General features: G+C 47.7%; 1 protein-coding gene across 1 annotated transcript in view; it reads right to left on the minus strand.

The window, feature by feature from the left end:
* Positions 1–19,629, minus strand: part of LOC135876521 (nuclear GTPase SLIP-GC-like) — a 115,430-nt gene that overhangs the window by 18,299 nt on the left and 77,502 nt on the right. The window contains exons 12-16 of the mRNA XM_065401783.1: positions 18,794–18,927; positions 17,588–17,749; positions 13,295–13,452; positions 4,688–4,826; positions 2,534–2,642 (exon numbers count right to left, since the gene is read on the minus strand). Of these exons, the coding sequence (XP_065257855.1) occupies positions 2,534–2,642; positions 4,688–4,826; positions 13,295–13,452; positions 17,588–17,749; positions 18,794–18,927 (702 nt within the window). The remainder of the gene's footprint in view (positions 1–2,533; positions 2,643–4,687; positions 4,827–13,294; positions 13,453–17,587; positions 17,750–18,793; positions 18,928–19,629) is intronic.

Here is a 19,629-nt window from a genome sequence, read left to right on the forward strand (position 1 = left end):
GCAGGTGCTTACAAGTTCACTGTCTGGTACATGAACTTGGCAAGGATCCTGCTAGAATTGCTAAAACACAGGCACTTCTAAGAAGCACCAGTCATTGGGTATGTATGTAAACACATTCCAGAAGGCTAGCACAGGTACACCCCCAATCTAGCACAAGATAAGAGGATTTGACAGAACTGATGAATAAGGATGTTTTGCCAGAGACATCAGGAGCAAGGAGGTAACAAGCAGGTGTCATGAAACACATAAGGTCGTCTGTAAGTTGTTTGTCTCAGTCTATTAATGGTGGGGTACCTCACCTTAACCCTTTGCATGGCCGACAGGACAGCAGAAATTCCATCTGCTGACTGAGCCGCTCCTTGCCAGGGGGCACTGTGCCTGGAGGGCAATAAACCTGGCTGGATGGCTGGAAGGGAGCACTGGCCATATCTGTGGCACCACCAAACCCATGTTGCCCAAGAACACCAATTTACAGATTTTGCTTCATGCTTTACTGGTGCTAATGAAACTGAGATGGTCCCTGTAACTGGTCCCCAGTGAGAGGCAAGAAGAGTTCTTCTATCTGTCTGGAAAAAAAACTTTTCAAGAGGCCAGAGAACAAACTTCTTCTTCGCTTTCCTGTCCCGTTTTAGTCAGGGTCGGTGGCTCTTGTTCTTGGTCGCCAAGCGTTCCTGTCAAGTGCATGTTCCAAGCTGACACCAACCTTCTTCATTTCCTCCTCCAGCATCTCAAACCACTCTTTTCTGGGTCTTCCCCATGGTCTTTGTCCTGTGACTAATAGATATTGTACTCTCTCGCTGTGTTGTTGTCTCACATGACCCGGCCACCTCAGTCAATGGTCTTCAGCTTTTCCCTGATGGGATCGACCTGCATCACAGCTCGTACCACTTCACTGATTAGCATCTCAGCTCTGTTCTTACTCATTGTCCCCCAGAGCATTCTCATTTCCACAGTGTGAAGTAGTCGTTCTCTCTTCCTTCTTGGCATTCTGAGCTGTATGTCACGGCTGGTCTAACCATGGTCTTATACACTTTATTCTTTAGTTTTCTTGGCAAGTTAGTATTGCAGAGAACTCCTCATCAACTCCCTCCATTTACACCAAGTGCTCTTCATGAGACTCTTAACATCCACATCTCCATTCCCATCAAGGCTTAACACTGACCTGAGGTATTTAAATTGTTGCACAGACTGTAATACTATACCATCCATCTTTACTGGATTCTCCTTGTCCCTCTCCATGAAGCATCATGTGTATTCCATCTTTTGACAGCTGATTTGTAAACAATTTTCTGCTCCTGCAGCCCTCCATCATTCTAGGTCCCTTTCTAGATCGTGTTTATCCTTGCAGCACAACATTATGTCATATGTCATTATGTCATTGTCAACATTATGAAAAGCATGCTCCATAGAGCCTCTCTCCTAATGCCTTGCCTCAAGGTGTCCATTACATCACAAACAGGAATGGGCTTAAAGTTGATCCTTGTTGTAGACCCTACAGTAAATGGCCCACTGGAGCCGGAGCTGCTCCTCATTACTGTTTTGTGGCCCTTGTACATGTCCATGATAGTCTGAACGTATAACTCTAGCTGATTGCATGTCCACAGGCATCACCTCTAGGGACGCTGTCATAAGCCTTCTCCAAGTCCACAAACACTAAATGCAATTCCTTGCGTTTCTCCCTGCACTTCTCCTGCAGTATTTGGCCTGTGCTGATCGTTGACCTTCCTGGCACAAACCCAGATTGGTTGTCGCTTACTTGATGCTCCAGTTCCTCACAAAGTCTTTTCTCGATAATTCTTTCCAGCCATTTCATCGTATGACTCGTTTACTTGATGGGTCTGTGTGAGTCAGTGCGTCGGTGCAATGGTGCCCCCTCTGGCACCTGAGTTCACTCAGCCTGGCAAGGCTGTTAGTCTATTCCTGGTGCCCAGAAATCTGAAAACTCTCTCTGCCCTTAAGTTCATCAGGGGGTTGGTAGACGAACCCAGGCCTGCCCACTCCACTGGGTTCCAGCTCAGGGCCTCAAGCTAGATAAACTGGATCAGCGTTCGTTGACTCCGGCTGTGCCCTGAGCTCCTTCCTGCCTTCCCTCGGGTTTCTGCAGGCTGAGCCTGGTGCTCTGGTCGTCTCTTTCTAGGGTATTGTCCCTGGTGGCTCTTCAGCAGCCTGCTGGCAGGAGTTCCCTTCTCCAGCCTGTTCACTCCTCTGGCAGGCGCCACGCCTCTCTGCTTCTCAGCCCTTTGATACTCCCAGCTGCCGTGAGGCTGCCAATCAGCAGTGTCTGCGCTAAACCTTTGGTGGCTGGGCCAGCATGGGATAGATACACGCCATGACAGTCAGTGATTACAACATGCTTCCACATCTCCTTTATGGTTGAAGATAGAGACCAATGTGCTCTCCCTTCACCTGGCATTTTTCCACTTTGGAGGCTAAAGTTAAAGAAGTTCATCATCATCATCACTCCCTCATGGCCTGATGCCAGAGAACAAACCGACACCACAAAACGCAGGGTCACCCAGCAAAAGGGTCCTACCTTCATAGTAAGGCTTTAGGTCACTCTGGATGGACAGCGGAAGGGACTGGTAGACAGCCATCTTCTTCTTAAGGATCTCTCTTTCCAGGGTCCTCAGGATGATGTTTGTCTGCGTGAATCAATTTAAAGAGTTTGCTGTTATCTTTTCAATCCCTCAATTGTAAAAACGATCTAAATAAACGGTTTGGAACAGAAGACCTGATCAGGGATTCAGGGGTGGTTTGCTTATTGGTTAGACGCAGAATCAAGGTGGAATATGCAGGTGTGGGATTCTTAAGGCCAGAGTTTTAGATACAAATATGTGAATTCAAACAGCCTGTGAGCTCCACAAACCTTTCCCCAGCTTAAAGGCTAAAGAACACCTGGTGCCTTCTAACTAACTTCATTGCTCCTGTGCCTCAAGGGTGTCTGAAGATTCCCTGGTTGGAGGTGCAGACTGAGTCTCTGATGGTTTTCCACCTCTACGACCTAGTCCAGTCCACAGTGTCCAACATATGCCCTGGTGGCTCCAGCTGATTATAATCACCAGCCAGTTAAGGGGGCAGGTTCTCTTGTTAGCTACGAGGATGAGAACCCAGTCTGGTATGTCCTTTGGGATTCCCAGTTGCTTTCCAATGGTATAAAGCAGTTGGGGTACTTGCCCTAGGAATTCACAAGAGACCAGACCTTAAACACATCAGCAGCCTAGCAGTGCTATGGTGGAACTGGTGCTGAGGGGAGTGGAACTATCCCGGACCCTGGACCTTTGTTCCCTCTAAGCTGCACGGTTGGGCGGCTGCCCAGGAGAGATTCAAGTGCCGCAGAGCCGCGCACATCTGACAGCGTGTGTTCAGGTGCCCCTCCCCCTGCTGCTCTGCAGCCATGTTACTCTTGCAGCTGCTCCCAAGACCCTCCTGCTGGCTGTGCAGAGCAGGCAGGGGGAGGGAGGTGCTGATGTCAGGGTGTCCCCCTGCACCCCATTTCCACAGAGCAGGGGAGAGGGGACAGCCTGGCTCAGGACTCTGAGCTGGAGAAAGCTGTTGCGGTCTGAGGTCTGAACCAGCCTTCCGGGTGAGTGCCTTAAAGAGACAGACGGTCTCTGAGAATTCCCCAGCTGCCAGCACACGCAATCTCCGTCTGTCTCTCTCTCTCTCTCCCTCTCCCCCTGTCTCTGTCACATACACACACACACTTCTTGATACTTCCTGCAATGCACATACGTTCTCTGCACTTTTATTCTTTCAAAGTGTGTTATTTGAGTTTTTTGACTGGTCTCGGCATTTCATAATTTTGATTTCTCTTACACTTAAATTTAATTCTTTGAGTAGTGAGTTCTAAAATGCCAAACCTGTCCTGGCTGGAGGAATTATCCCTGTGGTAACTTAAAATATATTATATCTAGGTTTTTTGTGTCTACTGGTGGCGCACATCCCTCGGTGCACATAGCAAAATTCATTCCGCCCATGGATGGAAAAAATGAGAGGGAGCATTGCCTTGGACCAGGATTATTTTCAGTCCTTGCTATTTATTTCAATCTGACCAGGTTTCGTTGGTGTGCACAGAGATTCGATGTCTGATTATCTTACGGACTGGGGGCCTGATCCTTGGCCCTCCCATTGGGCTGACATCACTGGACGCACCCATCCGGCACAGGAGGCATGTTAATGTATCGGGGGGGGGGGGAGGGGGTTGGAGCACACTGCATTGGGCTTTGACCGTCCTTGCCAGTCAGGATGGTCCCTAGGGGAACCATTACCAGTGTCATTTAGGCCTTTAGGGTGCTCTCAATCACACCAGGGCCAAACCAGTCCTGGAGTCAAGGCGATTTCTCCACCCCCCCGCACTCCCCCCTTGGGTCCTGTGCTAAACACAGCTCTGCTGCACCTGAGAGTCTGGCCCTGCATGGATGCCAGGTAATAAATGCTAAACACTGTGTGTTGGCTACAACCTACAGCTGTTCAGGTCTCTTATCAGTGGGTCAGAAGGCAGAGTTCATCACAGAGCTGATCCTGCACTCCCTGAGAGTCCTCATCACCCATTGTTACCCTTCCATGGTTATTCCCATCCTGCAGCCCTCCTCGGCCAAGCGGAGAGGCAGAATAGCCGGATGACTCTCACCCCAGAAGTTCTGTCTGGCAGGGCAGAGCACTCACTCTTTTCTTAACCTCAACTTACTTCCTCAATGAAGAAATTGAGCTTGCAGTGGTCCCTGGTCACTGGGCTCTTCTTCCCAACCTCACGGATTTTCTCCTGCACCGAGTCTTTGAACATATCAAGGAAGGGTTTCAACGAGGCTCTGGTTCCCTTTTGGATCCTAGTTGGATAATAAAATACGAATCATTAAAAAGACAAATGGGCTTGATTCCCCCTACTCGACACAGCTGAGTGGGGAGGTAGGAGGAGAAACAAAGGTGGCTCTAATAATAACAGGAGTACTTGTGGCACCTTAGAGACTAACAAATTTATTAGAGCATAAGCTTTCGTGGGCTACAACCCACTTCTTCGGATGCATATATATTGAAGCCACGGAGCATATATGCATCCGAAGAAGTGGGTTGTAGCCCACGAAAGCTTATGCTCTAATAAATTTGTTAGTCTCTAAGGTGCCACAAGTACTCCTGTTATTTTTGCGGATACAGACTAACACGGCTGCTACTCTGAAACCTGTCAAAGGTGGCTCTAAGCCATCTGTATCCCCCCCTCCAATCCCACAGCTGGCCAGGTGCCATGCTGACTCTGGTACAAGCTAGATCAGCCACAGGGCTACTCTAACATATGACACCTGGACTGATCCACTGAGAACTGTTCAGTCAGCTCAGGATCACTTGAAGCCAGTGCACACAGGTGCCTATCACACCCCCTCCGTACCTCTGCTCAGCTCCAGATCACCCCCTTTTTTAGCCAGTAGTGTAAAGCTGGGAGATTCCCCTCGGTCAGGAAGGAGCGAACACCCACACATACCTTTCTATAGCAGCTGGGGTAAACATTTGACCCCCCAGCTCTGCAGGAGCGACACCTCCACTGCCTCAACTACTGGGCTGAGCCCTTCTCCTTTTGGGCACCGGGGATGGATTGAAGCCACGGAGCTTTGTTCATTTCCTTACGTGCCAGTACCCAACGCCACTTACACCCCAAAGGGGCACAGGGTGGCATTTCCCTAAGTTACTCAGGTACAGTGCAATTAACGAAAGTGTGAATGGCAGGTGGGGGCAGGCCCGCTGAAAGCAATGGAACTGCAAAATTTGTCAAGGTGTCACCTTATTCTCCTGAAATCCCTCCTTAAATCCAGCTCTGCTGGGACCTACACAGCACCCCCTCGGGCCTGGGCTATGCTAGTGGCAGCTGAGACTTCTGCTTTTTGCTAAGCCCACTTCCTTTTGTTACACATCTTCCTTTCCATCCCCACCATTTGTCTGATGCCCAGACTGTGAGCAGGGTCTGTCTTCTTCTTCACATGTCTGCACAGTGCCCAGCACAATGGGAGCCAGGATCCTTCACTGGGCTTCCTAGGCCCTACCATAACAATTATAAATGGTGGACGAGAGAGGAGAGTCAGGGCTGATCGTCTTGTCTACAGTCATAATAATGTGTCATGACTGGGGCTTGAACAGTCATGCCTAGTGGTCAGACCAGGGATGGTCAGAGGCCAGAATTCAGCGTATGGGTCAGAGCCGGGATCAGGAGTCCAACAGTGAGCTATGAGGCAGATCTCACAGACTAAGACTTTAAGGCCAGAAGGGACCATCATGGTCATCTAGCCTGACCTCCTGCATCTCGCAGGCCACAGAACCTCACTCACCCACTCCTGTAATAGACCCACAACCTCTGGCTGAGTTACTGAAGTCCTCAAATCACGACTTCAAGACTTCAAGTGACAGAGAATCCACTATTTACACTAGTTTAAACCTCTAAGTGATCCGTGCCCCATGCTGCAGAGGAAGGCAAAAAACCCCAGGGTCTCTGCCAATCTGACCGGGGGGGAAATTCCTTCCTGACCCCAAATATGGTGGTCCATTGGACACTGAGCATTTCAGCAAGACACACCAGTTAGACGCCTCAGAAAGAATTCTGTGTAGTACCTCAAAGCCCTCCCCATCTAGTGTCCCATCACCGCCATTGGGGATATTTGCTACTAGCAGTCGAAGATCGGCTACATGCCATTGTAGGTCATCTCATCAAACCATCCCCTCCATAATTTATCAAGTTCAGTCTTGAAGCCAGTTAGGTTTTTGCCCCCCACTTCTCCCCTTGGAAGGCCATTCCAGAACTTCACTCTTCTGATGGTTAGAAACCTTCATCTAATTTCAAGTCTGAATTTTTGATGGCCAGTTTATATCCATTTGTTCTTGTGTCAACACTGGCCCTTAACTTAAATAACTCTTCTCCCTCCCTAGTGTTTATCCCTCTGATGTATTTATAGAGAGCAATCATATCTCCCCATAGCCTTCATTTGGTTAGGCTAAACAAGCCAAGCTCTTTGAGTCTCCTCTCATAAGGTAGGTTTTCCATTCCTTGGGTCATCCTAGTAGCCCTTCTCTGCACCTATTCCAGTTTGAATTCATCCTTCTTAAATATGGGAGACCAGAATTGCACATAGTATTCCAGATGAGCTCTCACCAGTGCCTCGTATAATGGTATTAACATTTCCTTATTGCTACTGGAAATACCTCGCCTGATGCATCCTAGGATCGCATTAGCCTTTTTCACGGCCACATCACACTGGCGGCTCATAGTCATCCTGTGAGCCACCAATACACTCAGGTCTTGCTCCTCCCCTGTCGCTTCCAACTGATAAGTTCCCAACTTATAGCAAAAATTCTTGTTAGTTCCTAAGTGCATAACTTTGTACTTTGCATGATAAAATTTCATCCCATTTCTATTACTCCAGTTTTCAAAAGTTGTCCAGATCTAATCTGATATTCTAGTCCTCCTCTGTATTGTCAATACTTCCTAACTTTGTGTCATCTGCAAATTTTATTAGCACACTCCCACTTTTTGTGCCAAGGTCATGAATAAAAATGTTAAATAAGATGGTTCCCAAGACCAATCCTTGAGGAACTCCACCAGCAATCTCCCTGCAGACTCACAGTTCACCTTTCAGTATGACCTGTTGTATTCTACCCTTTAACCAATTCCTTATACACACCTCTCAATTCTCATATTAATCCCCATCTTTTCCAATTTAACTAATTTCCCATGTGGAACTTTATCAAATGCCTTACTGAAATCCAGGGAGATTAGATCTACTGCATTTCCTTTGTCTAAAAAAATCAGTTGTTTTCTCAAAGAAAGAGATCAGGTTGGTCTGGCACTATCTACCTTCTGTAAAACCCTGTTGTATTTTATCCCAATTCCTGTTTACCTCTATGTCCTTAACTACTTTCTCTTTCTTTTGTTCTAAGACCTTGCATACAACTGAGGTCAAACTAACAAGCCTGTAGTTTTTCAGATCTCTTTTCCCCCCTTTCTTAAAAACAGGTACTATATTAGCAATCCTCCAATCATAGGGTATAACTCCCGAGTTTTCCAGATTCATTAAAAATCCTTTCTATTGGGCTTGTGATTTCATGTGCCAATTCCTTCAATATACTCGGATGGAGATTATCCAAACCCTCTGATTTAGTCCCATGAAGCTTTTTAGTTTGACTTCCACCTCAGATGTGGTAATTTCTACTGTACTTCCATATCCTCATTTCCATTAGCCACCCTGCTACTACCCCTGAGCTCCTCATTTGCCTTATTAAAAATTCAGGCAAAGTATTTGTTTAGGTGTTGGGCCATGCCTAGATTATCTTTGATCTCCACCCATCCTCAGTGTTTAGTGGTCCTCCTTCTTCTTTCCTTGTTTTCTTTTTATTTATATGGCTACAGAACCTTTTACTATTGGTTTTAATTCCCTTTGCAAGGTCCAGCTCTGCTTGGCTTTGGGCAGTTCTCACTTTTTCCCTACACTTTCTGATCTCCAAGAGGTAGCTTTCCTTGCTGATCCTTCCTATCTTCCATTCTTTGTAGGCTTTCTGCTTTCTCTTAATAATCTGTTCGATATGCTTGCTCATCCAGCTTGGTCTGGTAACGCTTCCCTACAAATTTCCCCCCTTGCTTGGGATCCAGGCTTCAGGTAGCTTCTGCAACTTTGATTTAAAGTAATCCCAAGCCTCCTTCACATTTAGATCCTGCAGTTCTTCAATCCAGTCCCCTTCCCTAACTAATTCCCTTAATTTTCTAAAGTTTGCCCTTTTGACGTCGAGGACCCTAGTTGCAGATCTATTTGTGGTTTTTCCCTCCATTTAGTTTAAACTGAATTACCTCATGATCACTCGAACCAAGATTGTCCTCTACAACCAGTTCATCTCTGAGGTTCTCACTATACACTAATACTAAAATCTAAAATGGCATCATCTCTTGTGGGTTCGGTGGCTCTTTGGTGAAGAAATCTGTCGGTGTATCACATCCAGGAAAGTCTGGGCCCAACTATTATTACTAGCACTTGTCCTCCATTCTATATCTGGGAAGCTAAAGTCTCCATAATCACACTATTCCCAGAAGTATTTATTTCACTAAAAACATTAAAGAGGTCTCTATCCAGATCAAAATCAGATCCTGGGGTCTGTAGCAGACCCCCAGCACTAACCCAGTAGCGCCTCTGGTGGATTTCTTCCCCAAAGTGATTTTGACCCAAACAGATTCTGTTTTATCCATTCCATCATGTCTCATTCTTTGCAGTCTGCCACATCATTAATATACAAGGTTGCTCCACCACCTTTACCTTTAGTCCTGTCTTTCCTGAACAGCATATACCCTTCAATACCTGCACTCTGGTTATGACTACTATTCCACCATGTTCCTGATATCCCGATAGTATCCAGTTTCACTTCCTGCACCAGTAGTTCTAGCTACTCCGTGTTGTTCCTCAGGCTCTTTGCATTGGTGTACAAACATCTTAACTGTTATTGCTTGGCTTTGCCCAGATTCCTCACCAAATTGGGTACAGTCATTCTACCGCCAGTATTGCCTGTCTGTTACCTTCACCGGTATTGACAGTATCTTTCCTGTTAATGTCCATTCTCCTACCTACTGCTGTATTCTTTCTTTCTTGATTTTCCTCCTGGTCAATATTAGGATCAGGCGTGGAGATTATATGAGCATCTCCCAACCGTCTCCCCCAAGTTCCTAGTTTAAAGCTCTTTTAATCAGTTGTGCCAACCTCCATCCCAGAAGTCTATTTCCCTCCCTACTCAGGTGGAGTCCATCCCAAGGGAACAATTCTCTGTCCGTGAATGCCTCCCCGTAGTCAAACATCCCAAAGCCCTCCTCATAGTACCACTGCCTGAGCCATCTGTTGACCATCATAATCTTGTCTCGCCTTCATTATCCTCCTCCAGGGACAGGTAAAATTCCACTGAAGATGAGATTCCATTTCCTTAAGCATCTTCCCCTGTCTGGCACAGTCTCCCTTGATGTGCTCCAGAAAGAATCTACCAGTATCATTTGTTCCCATGTGAAGGATAGTCAGTGGATTCTTTCCTGCTCCTGTTACGATCCTCTTCAGCCTCCGATCCACATGCCTTATCGAGGGCCGGATTTCCAATTAGGCACAGTAGGCCTACGCCTAGGGGCGACAGCGTTCTGGGGTGCACTAAGATTGCCAAGTGTGCAATTTCCTAGCCCAGTTGGGCTATTTTTAGCAGTTGTGAGTTGCGGTACTTTGGGCTATTTTGCTGCCCTGCAGCCGCTGGCCACGCTGCTCGGGAGGGAGATCTGCCCCGCCCCCTGCTGAGATGCCCCACCCGCTGCTGGTCTCATATTGTGCCTCCTCCCCTTAGCCATTTGAAACATGTGCAGAAGTCTTGTTCGAGGGAGGCAGAATTTTCCAGAGGCCACTGTGGTGCCAGAACAGTCTGAGCTGGCTGAGGCTGACTGGTCTGGTGAGTGGCAGCAAACAGCTGGCAGGCAGGTGGCAGGGGCATTTTTCCCTCAAGTCACAGCAGCTTTCTTGGAGCCAGGTTAGGAGGCAGAGCGGGCCCCACAGGGCTGCTGGGGGAGGGGGGGTGTCACAGGGCCACATGGGGATGCAGAAGGGGGGGCTCCAGGCAGGGCCACATGGGGAGCAAGGGGGGGTGCTGAAGATTCTGTGCCTAGCGGCGCGAAAGTTGTAAATCCAGCCTGGCCTGTATCTTAGCGCCCGTCAGACAGCACACCCTTCTTTTCTCCGGATCAGCTCTGGTGACAGGCTGTCTGTTCTTCTTAGTAAGGAGCCCCATTCAGATAGATCTGCCTCATCCTGGAGGTGGTGCGATTCTCCAGCCTTCTTTCTGGCTGCAAGTTCTCTTGTCTTTTGTTATCACTTGCAATCTTCTGCGAGTCGGCCCCAGGAGGATAGAGGCTCTCTATTGACTCTTCCCTCTGCCGTTAGGGCTAGCCAGTCTTCTCTTCTTCCTGGCCCTCTCACCTTCTGTTCCTGCCTGCTGTGCCCTTCTTCATTCCCCAGCTCAGCAAACCTGTTCCTGAGCTCTATTCATCCTTCACTAGCTGGTCTTTTCCTCTGCCTGGTTCTCGTAGTCACATGCTTCCACTGGCCACTTCCCTCACCCAGCAGTCTGCCTCACGGTTCTCCAGTCCAGCTTGCATCTGAGAGTCTTGACTTTTCCCTTCAGCCTCCTCTCACCTTCTCTCCATCATCCGCTCGAATCCCCTTTGAAATTCAACCTAGTCTCCACCTGCATCTCCAAGCCTCGCACCTTCTCTTCCACCAGCTCTATGAGGCGGCACTTCATGCAAACGAAGCTCTTTTCAGGTACCCGCTCCAGGATAACGTACATCCTGCAGCTTCCACATCCGGTCATCTTCCTTGTCTCTTCCATTCCATGCGTCACTACCACTGCTGCTTCTGTATCTGTCATAACCTTCCTGCCTAAGCTCCTGTCAGGTAGAAACAAAAACAAACAAACACCAAACAGTCCCTCCCTCAAGCTCCCCTTATAAACTCCCACTCGAACTCCCATTTTCCGTTCTGTTTGCTAGCTCCTGTGCCACTGACTGGTTGCTTTGCTGCCTTTATAGGGCCTCTAACAGGGCCGGCGTTAGGCCGATTCCACCGATTCCCCTGAATCGGGCCCCGCGCCTAAGAGGGCCCTGCGCCCTGAAGAAGAGAAATCAAGTAAGCCGGTACGCCCTGGTACGGCGCACCGGCTCCGGGGTGGCCCGGCTTCCCCAGGGGGCAATTTAAAGGGCCTGGGGCTCCCAGCAGGGGCTGGAGCCCCAGGCCCTTTAAATTGTCACCAGAGCCCCGCTGCTGGAGCCCTGGGGTAGGGCTGCGGGGCTCTGGGGGCTATTTAAAAAGTCCCGGGCTCCCCTTGCTTCTACTGCCCCGGCCCTTTAAATAGCCGCTGGAGCCCCGTCGCTTCCCCAGGGCTCTGGCAGCTATTTAAAGGGCCGGGGCGGTAGAAGCAGGGGAGCCCCGGGCCCGTTAAATAGCCCCCAGAGCCCTGGGGTAGCGGGGACTCCAGGGGCTATTTAAAGGGCCCTTGACTCAGCTGCCTCTGCCGCCCCAGTCCTTTAAATAGCCGCTGGAGCCCCGCCGCTTCCCCAGGGTTCTGGTGGCTATTTACAGGGCCGGGGTGGTAGAAGCAGGGGAGCCCCGGGCCCTTTAAATAGCCCCCGAGCCCCGAGCTGCTGCTGCTACCCCGGTGGGGGAGGGAGAAGGAGGGGGCACTTACCGTACAGGGTGGGCTGGGGCTGGCTCTGACCCCCTCAGCCCCAGCCCTTCCACCCTAGGCCCCACCCCTTCCGGGGGCCAGAGCTGGCCCCAGCGTACCGCCCGTGTTTGAGTCACACCCTGACGTCATGGCTGCGCGGAGCGCATTGGAATCAGGCAACCCAGAGCTGCTGGGCAACCTGTCACATAGTTCCTCTTGCTGTATTGCAAGGATTATTTGCATTTTTACTGGTAAGTTGAACTTAACCATGGTTATAAATTGTCTCTATAATAATAATTATGTACTACGCGTTAGCTAGCCCCAGCTGATTCCGCAATGCGAAAACACTTATAACACTTATAACGACACGTTGTTTTGGTATTCCATATACTTAAAATATTATAAATGAACTATGCTATTCGCTTGCTGCTTTAAGACTTAAGTTCATTACTGTTCATTACTGTTGCAAATATATATCTTAAAACTGATTAGGCCTATTGTCTTAATTTCATCTAATATAAAAATAAGGACATATTTTATAAATTTTAATAAAATAAACATTATTGAAGAAAATCAGTTGTACAACTATCAAAACATGAATTATTTTCCTAATATGAAAGTGAAAATCTATAATTAAAATTCTTTTAGAATGTGGTGATGTCTATCAATATGGGTAAGAGATCAAGAGACATTGGTAGAAAGTACCCAAGTGGGAGTAAGAAAAGAGCCATATACAAGGCAAAGGCACTTGAAAGACAGAAGCAAAAGGGTGCTTTAAGCAAGTATTTTAGCAGACCTGATTCTACTGTTGAGCCAGAAGAGCTCAGTGAAGATGCAGATATGGTTGAAAAGTCTCCAGTAGACCATACGACACAGATAGAGAACGACAGCAATGACGAAGAATTTGAAGAGCCAAATCAGTCTGAAGAAGACACTCAAGACAGTCAAGGTGAAGAGAAGACTGGGTTACCCAGGAGGGCCAGGGAACAGGGTTCTGCAGGACCCTGAGGCCAATGGGGAGGCCAGACAGCCCTACCAAAGGAGGCTCGGTGTCTTTGCAGCCTGAGTGGGACAGGGCTCCTCTCACCTGAATATGATTGCAAACGTGGGGTTGATTTTGTCATAGATGGGCTGAGCGAGGGCACTGTTGAAGTCTATGCGGGAAAAGATCCGGGACGCGTATACACCATTCTTCTGGCACACGGCTTTCAGGGTCCTGTGGAAGCCTCGGTTGCCAGTGTCTCGCTGGATAATTGGAAACACAGTTGTAATGAAGTGTGTATGGGATACATTACTTACGATTTGTATTACAATAGGACCTATAGATCGCAACTGAGCTAGGGCCCCATTGTGCAGGGAGCTGTACATACATGCAGTGGAGCTGGAAGATGTGATTTCCAGCTCAAGTAGACATATCCATCCACACTAACTCTGATCCGTCCAAGACCCTAAGTATGTACTTGGGGCAGCTAACCCCCCTGCCACCTGTGCCGACACTGCTACACTTCTATTTGTAGTGCAATCGCTCGATCAGATGCCAGCTGCAGTGTAGATGCACCCATGAGAGACAGGCCTGTCCTGAAAAGCTACTCTAACCCATGTGCTTTACACCGCAGCATTTGACTTTGTTTCTCCACGGGATGGGGGAGATACAGTGGGGAGAGACATGGCTCTTAGCTGGCTATTCTGTGTCTTTACACACGGACGTGCGGACAGCAGGGCAGGGCAACTCAGAAAGACCTAGAAACTTCCAGAACAGGGCATGGCAGGTACCTGATGAGCTCAGTAGCAGTTAGTGAGGCTGTGTAGGAAGTTTTCATTGTGGGAACCATTTTTGCAGGACATACCCAAGTCACGTCTGAGAGCTGAGCCAATGAGCGAGCGGGGGAAGGTTATAAATAGAGGAATTAAAAACAGCCCTGTGGACAGCAGCTGATCGAAGCAGGACCAAGAACTGAGGTTGCTGTGAGGGCTGGGTCCCATCCCTGCACCACTCTGGGAACAGGTCAGTGCTATTCCAGCTTTACTTACTAGGGCAGTATTAGGATAATGTTGGTCCATAGTGGCGTGTTTTATGGACCTAGAAGGAGAGCGGGGGACAGGGGAGCATTTTTTACCTTTAGTGGTGTAGCTCATAGAGCTAGCTTAGCAGTAACGCAAGGAACCTACAGGCCTGTATCCTGTAAGGCATTGGCTTAACCATGTTAAGATAAGTAAAGTAGGTCTCAGAGTGGCAGCCATGTTAGTCTGTATCAGCAAGAAGAACGCGGAGTCCTTGTGGCACCTTAGAGACTAACAAATTTATTTGGCATAAGCTTTTGAGGGGCTAAAACCCACTTCATCAGATGGAAAATACAGTAGGAAGATATATATACACACAGAGAACATGAACAAATGAGTGTTGCCCTACCAACTATAACGAGAGTAATCAATTAAGGTGGGCTATTATCATCAGGAGAAAAAAAAACTTTTGTAGTGATAATCAGGATGGCTCATTTCCAACAGTTGACAAGAAGGTGTGAGTAAGAGTAGAGGGAAAAAATAGCACGGGGAAATAGTTTTTACTTTGTGTAATGACCCATCCACTCCCAGTCTTTATTCAAGCCTAATTTAATGGTATCCAGTTTGCAAATTAATTCCAATTCTGCAGTTTGTCATTGGAGTCTGTTTTTGAAGTTTTTTTGTTGGAGTATTGCGACTTTGAGGTCTGTAATTGAGTGACCAGCATATATAAAATGGCCCGGCAGTTCCCAGTTCCCCAAAATCTAGGGTAACAGCTTGCTCAAGAGAGGGAGTTGGTACTTAACGATACCAGGCAACTGCAGGAACACTGAACTGATACTGGGCTGGGATATTTTCGGATAGAATTGTTGGCAGATGTTTAACCACAAACTTGCTTTAGCAATAGGTGACATCTATGATAATGAGCTAAAAGGCATTAATATGTTAACCTATCGGATAAAGGCACCCCAATATTATGAGGGTGAGGAAGTCAGATTTGGACAGGGGAAGCTGGGCATCTGAATGAATATTCATGATAGCACCCAGGGCCTACAATAGGCCAAGCCACCATGTAGCGGGCACTAGGTTTCCATCATTGACCCTTCAGCTCTTCATTGTTCTTATCTAGGACTGGCCTTTGGGTGTTGGGGGTCTTAACCATCAGACTCATTTGGCATGCCAGGGACAGAGCTAGTCCTTTGTCTCTCACCACCGGGTCCCCTAGGAAGGGTGTGAGTAGATGAGCATATGCAGGGGATGACACCACAGGTATCCCTAATGCTATATTACTGCTATTTGTTTTTGTGGTTTGGAACTTCCTTTTCTTCCTTCATTGTGTTAATAAAAGTGGCTAAGGCTTTGCTTTTCCCTCAGTGTGAGTGTCTTTGCCATGCACCCTGGTTCTCTACAAGATATTGAACTTGTTAGTTTTAATTCTGTTGAGTCTGATTCTGGAATGAGAACCTATTACCCCCAGCTCATTAAATTAATAGCAAATGGCAATCAATACCATTAAAGAATCAGGCTACAGAACCTGTGGCACTTACATTTGGCTCTCAGCGAACTGCTCTGAACTGGGATTCTGTCTCGGTTAGAGAGCACAAATGGGGCAGCACTTACTGAGGGGAGGGTCTGTGAATTCTTGCCCAAGTTAGCTGTGTCTATGGGAGAAGATGGTGCCCTATAGAGTGAGAGGCTTGTAGAGATCCAGGGAATGGATATTTTATAGGCTGATCCCGATCCCTGCACCACTTTGGATACAGGCTAGAGATTTGTGTTTCACCAGCAACTGAGAGGACCAGTCAGCTACTGCCCCAAGGGCTGGAAGCTGCTAGCTGGGGAACTCCCCAGCGTGTTTGTTTGCTGCCAGGGTCTGAAGTGTTTGACAGGAGTGTTCTCGAGCTCTGAAGAGTCCAAGTGACAAACACGACACACCACAGACACACTGCAAAGACTGAGGGCTTGTCTACACTGGCACTTTACAGCGCTGCAACTTTCTCGCTATGGGGTGGGGAAAAAACAGCGCTGTAACGCACCAGTGTAGACAGTGCGCCAGCGCTGGTAGCTACGCCCCTTGTGGAGGTGGTGTTTTAGAGCGCTGGGAGAGCTCTGCCACAACTACACAAGCCACGTTAAAGCGCTGCCGTGGCAGGGCTTTAACATTGCCAGCGTAGACAAGCCCTGAGAAACCATCTCTGAGAGGAGACCAGAGGCGAATGTGTTTTGATATATGAGCTAAAGTACAGACAGTTCCCCTGAAACCTTATAGTGGAATGTTTGTAGCTGAAACAAAAGGGGGAGAGTCTGTATAAGCAGTTTTACTGTCTAAGAGCTTTTGTTTAAATGTTCTTCAGAGTATTCCAAATGCAATTACAATGTTGTATATGATTTACTGTGTGTTTTGTGAGCGCTCAATGGTTATTTTATCAATAAAGTGTCCGGTGCTTCCCCAGAAAATGACTGGGAACTATGTACCTCCATTTATCAGGATTTTACATACAATAGCCCCAGAGGTTACAGGAGAGAGGTCTGAGTTTCTGTGATGCTTTCTGGAAAGACAGAGCTCTGGCCTGCGCATCAGCAAAAAGCTAAGCTGAGATGCTGGAAGAAGGATAGATCTATACAGAATTTTTCCTAAGCACACCCTACCCTTTCACTTACTGTCTTAATAGACTGACGAAGGAAGGATTATTATCTCTACCGTACAAACGAGGAGCACAGGCACAGAGACTCAGGCCTGGTCTACACCTAAAACGTAGATTGACATAACCCCTGAGAGATGTAGTTAAGATGACCTAAGCCCGGTGTAGACACTGTTAGGTAGATGAAGAATTCTTCTTTCGACCTCGCTACCACCTCTCAAGGGGGTGGATTAACTGCAGGATGGAAACCCCTTCTGTTGCTGTAGAAAGTGTCCACACTACAGTGACACAGATCAAGTTGAGAAGCATCTTACTCTGCAAGTCATCCCACTGAGGGCTACTCAGGGGAGCAAAGTACTACTCACCCGAGTAAAGGCGGCAGAATGGAGCCCTATATTAATTTGGGGCTGGATTCCAATACCCTTACTCAATGAGTAGCACTGTACCGCACAAGAAGTCCCATTGGTGTAAGTGGCTACTCCATGCGAATAAGAGGATCAGAATCAAGCCCATAACATGCTGCTCTCCTCTGGTGCCTTTTATCCAGTGCCCTTCACAACCCTTAATTAATCCTCTCAACACCCAATAATAATTCTTAGCCCTTATAGGACTTTCTGCCACAGATCTCAAAGCACTTCTTAAAAGTTAATAAGCAACAGGGAATCAAAGGTGGAGGCAGTTGCTGGCCAGAGAATGAAAGGTGCACATGAGGTCTAAATCAAGAGCTTGCTACTCACTGTAAGGAGCTGAGAGAACGTATTTTGGTGAGATAATTTGGCTTTCTTCACGCCTTCGTTAAGGGGCTGTTCCAGCTGGGCAAAACATTTCTCAATCTCCTTCTCCAAAGCCTCGATCTTGTCCTTCACAAAGCCTTCCAAGCCGCTCTGCTGATAGTGATTCTGCAATGGCAGAAGAGCAAAGGACACATCATTGCGCAGCTGATGCTGGAGGCAAAATAAAGATACAGGCCAAGATTTCTTCTCGCTAGAAACTGCAGCACAGGCCTGGGTTCGGTCAGCACCAGATGGGAGGCATCTAAAGAACACACTGTGCTGGAAGAGGTGGTGTCGCCAGTCCAGCTGGGGTGCTCTGAGTCGGTACTGAACCAAAGCCCTAGCGTGGCATGATGCTAGGGGCTGCGGGAAGGAGAGGGGGAAGTGACAGCTGGGCAACAGGGGAGGTACAAGGTTTGGCTGCCTTTGCAGATAAAGCCTGTAGTGGTTTCAAACGTCAATTATAGATAGGGGGGAAAGAACAGAATCTCTGTAACTTTTTCCTCCTTTCACTGCTTTACCCACCCACAGAACACAATGGGCGCAGGGATACGTTTTTGTCCCCCAGTGATATGGTTCCAGCGGTGAGCAATTGGGAGGTAGTGCTTGGTGTGACATCATCAAAAAGCCCAACCGGACAAATAGAGCATGGCCTTGGACAACGTGGGTGTGTCTACACTAGGGAAAATAGCATGTTTCAGCTCTGACACAGTTTCACTGATGCTGCCAATGGAGTAAGCTGTAGTGTAGAAGGGGTGCAGGGATTTCTACCATGTCATCATCTAGCCCTGCTCTAGGGACAGAACTCAGAGCCTCCTGCATCAAAAAGTATAGTCCCTCTCCCTAGTTTGAACTACAGAACCATCCACATTAGCTGTCAGCAGTATAGGGTCTATGGCACATAACTCAATAGCTACAGCTCCATCCATCGGGGGCAGTGGTGCATTTACACACTAGTCAGCTCATTACTAGATTTTTAGAGCAGATTTGCATTTGTTTCCTGCTAGGAACCATGGGGCGAGTGGCCCGGTTCAAAGGAGCAGGGATGGAATGGGAAGAAGGCAGAGTGCAGAGAAACTACTGCAGTGGGAAGAGAGGGGAATATTCACTGCACCATCACTGTGCTAGTAGTGAAGCAGATTGTAGCGCCCAAAGCTCTTCCAGCCGTACCACCATGTCTCGTGTGGAGTTGAAATTCTCAGCCAGCAGGACAATGCCGAAAGCCTCTGCTACATAATCCATTAGCAGCTTCTTCTTCTCTTTCAGAAAGATGTTCCTGACATACTCTCTCAGTTTGGGGATCTCTGGAATAGCACAGAGAGGCAGAGTTAGGCCTGGTTTACACCGAGGATGACCTAGCCATGGTGCTCAGGGCTGTGAAAAATTTCACTCCCTGTGTGAAGTAAGTAAGATCGACCTAACCTCCACTGTACATAAGAACGGCCATATTGGGTTAGACCAAAGGTCCATCTAGCTCAGTATCCGGTCTTCCGACAGTGGCCAATGCCAGGTGTCCCAGAGAGAATGAACAGAACAGGGAATCATCAAGTGATCCATCCGCTGTGGCCCATTACCCAACTTCTGGCAAACACAGGTTAGGGACACCATCCCTGCCCATCCTGGCTAGTAGCCTTTGCTGGACTTATCCTCCACGAATTTATATAGTTCTTTTTTGAACCCTGTTGTAGTCTTGGCTTTCACAACATCCTCCAGCAAGGAGTTCCACAGGTTGACTGTGCACTGTGTGAAGAAATACGTCCTTTTGTTTGTTTTAAACCTGCTGCCTATTAATTTCATTGGGTGACCCCTAGTTCTTGTATTATGAGGAGTAAATAATACTTCCTTATTTACTTTCTCCACACCTGTCATGATATTATAAATCTCTATCATATCCGCCCCTCTAGTCATCTCTTTTCCAATCTGAAAATTTATTAATCTCTCCTCATATGGAAGCTGTTCCATACCCCTAATCATTTTTATTGCCTTTTCTGAACCTTTTCCAATTC

Source organism: Emys orbicularis, chromosome 3, assembly GCF_028017835.1.
Source record: "Emys orbicularis isolate rEmyOrb1 chromosome 3, rEmyOrb1.hap1, whole genome shotgun sequence".
NCBI classification, from domain to species: Eukaryota; Metazoa; Chordata; order Testudines; family Emydidae; genus Emys; species Emys orbicularis.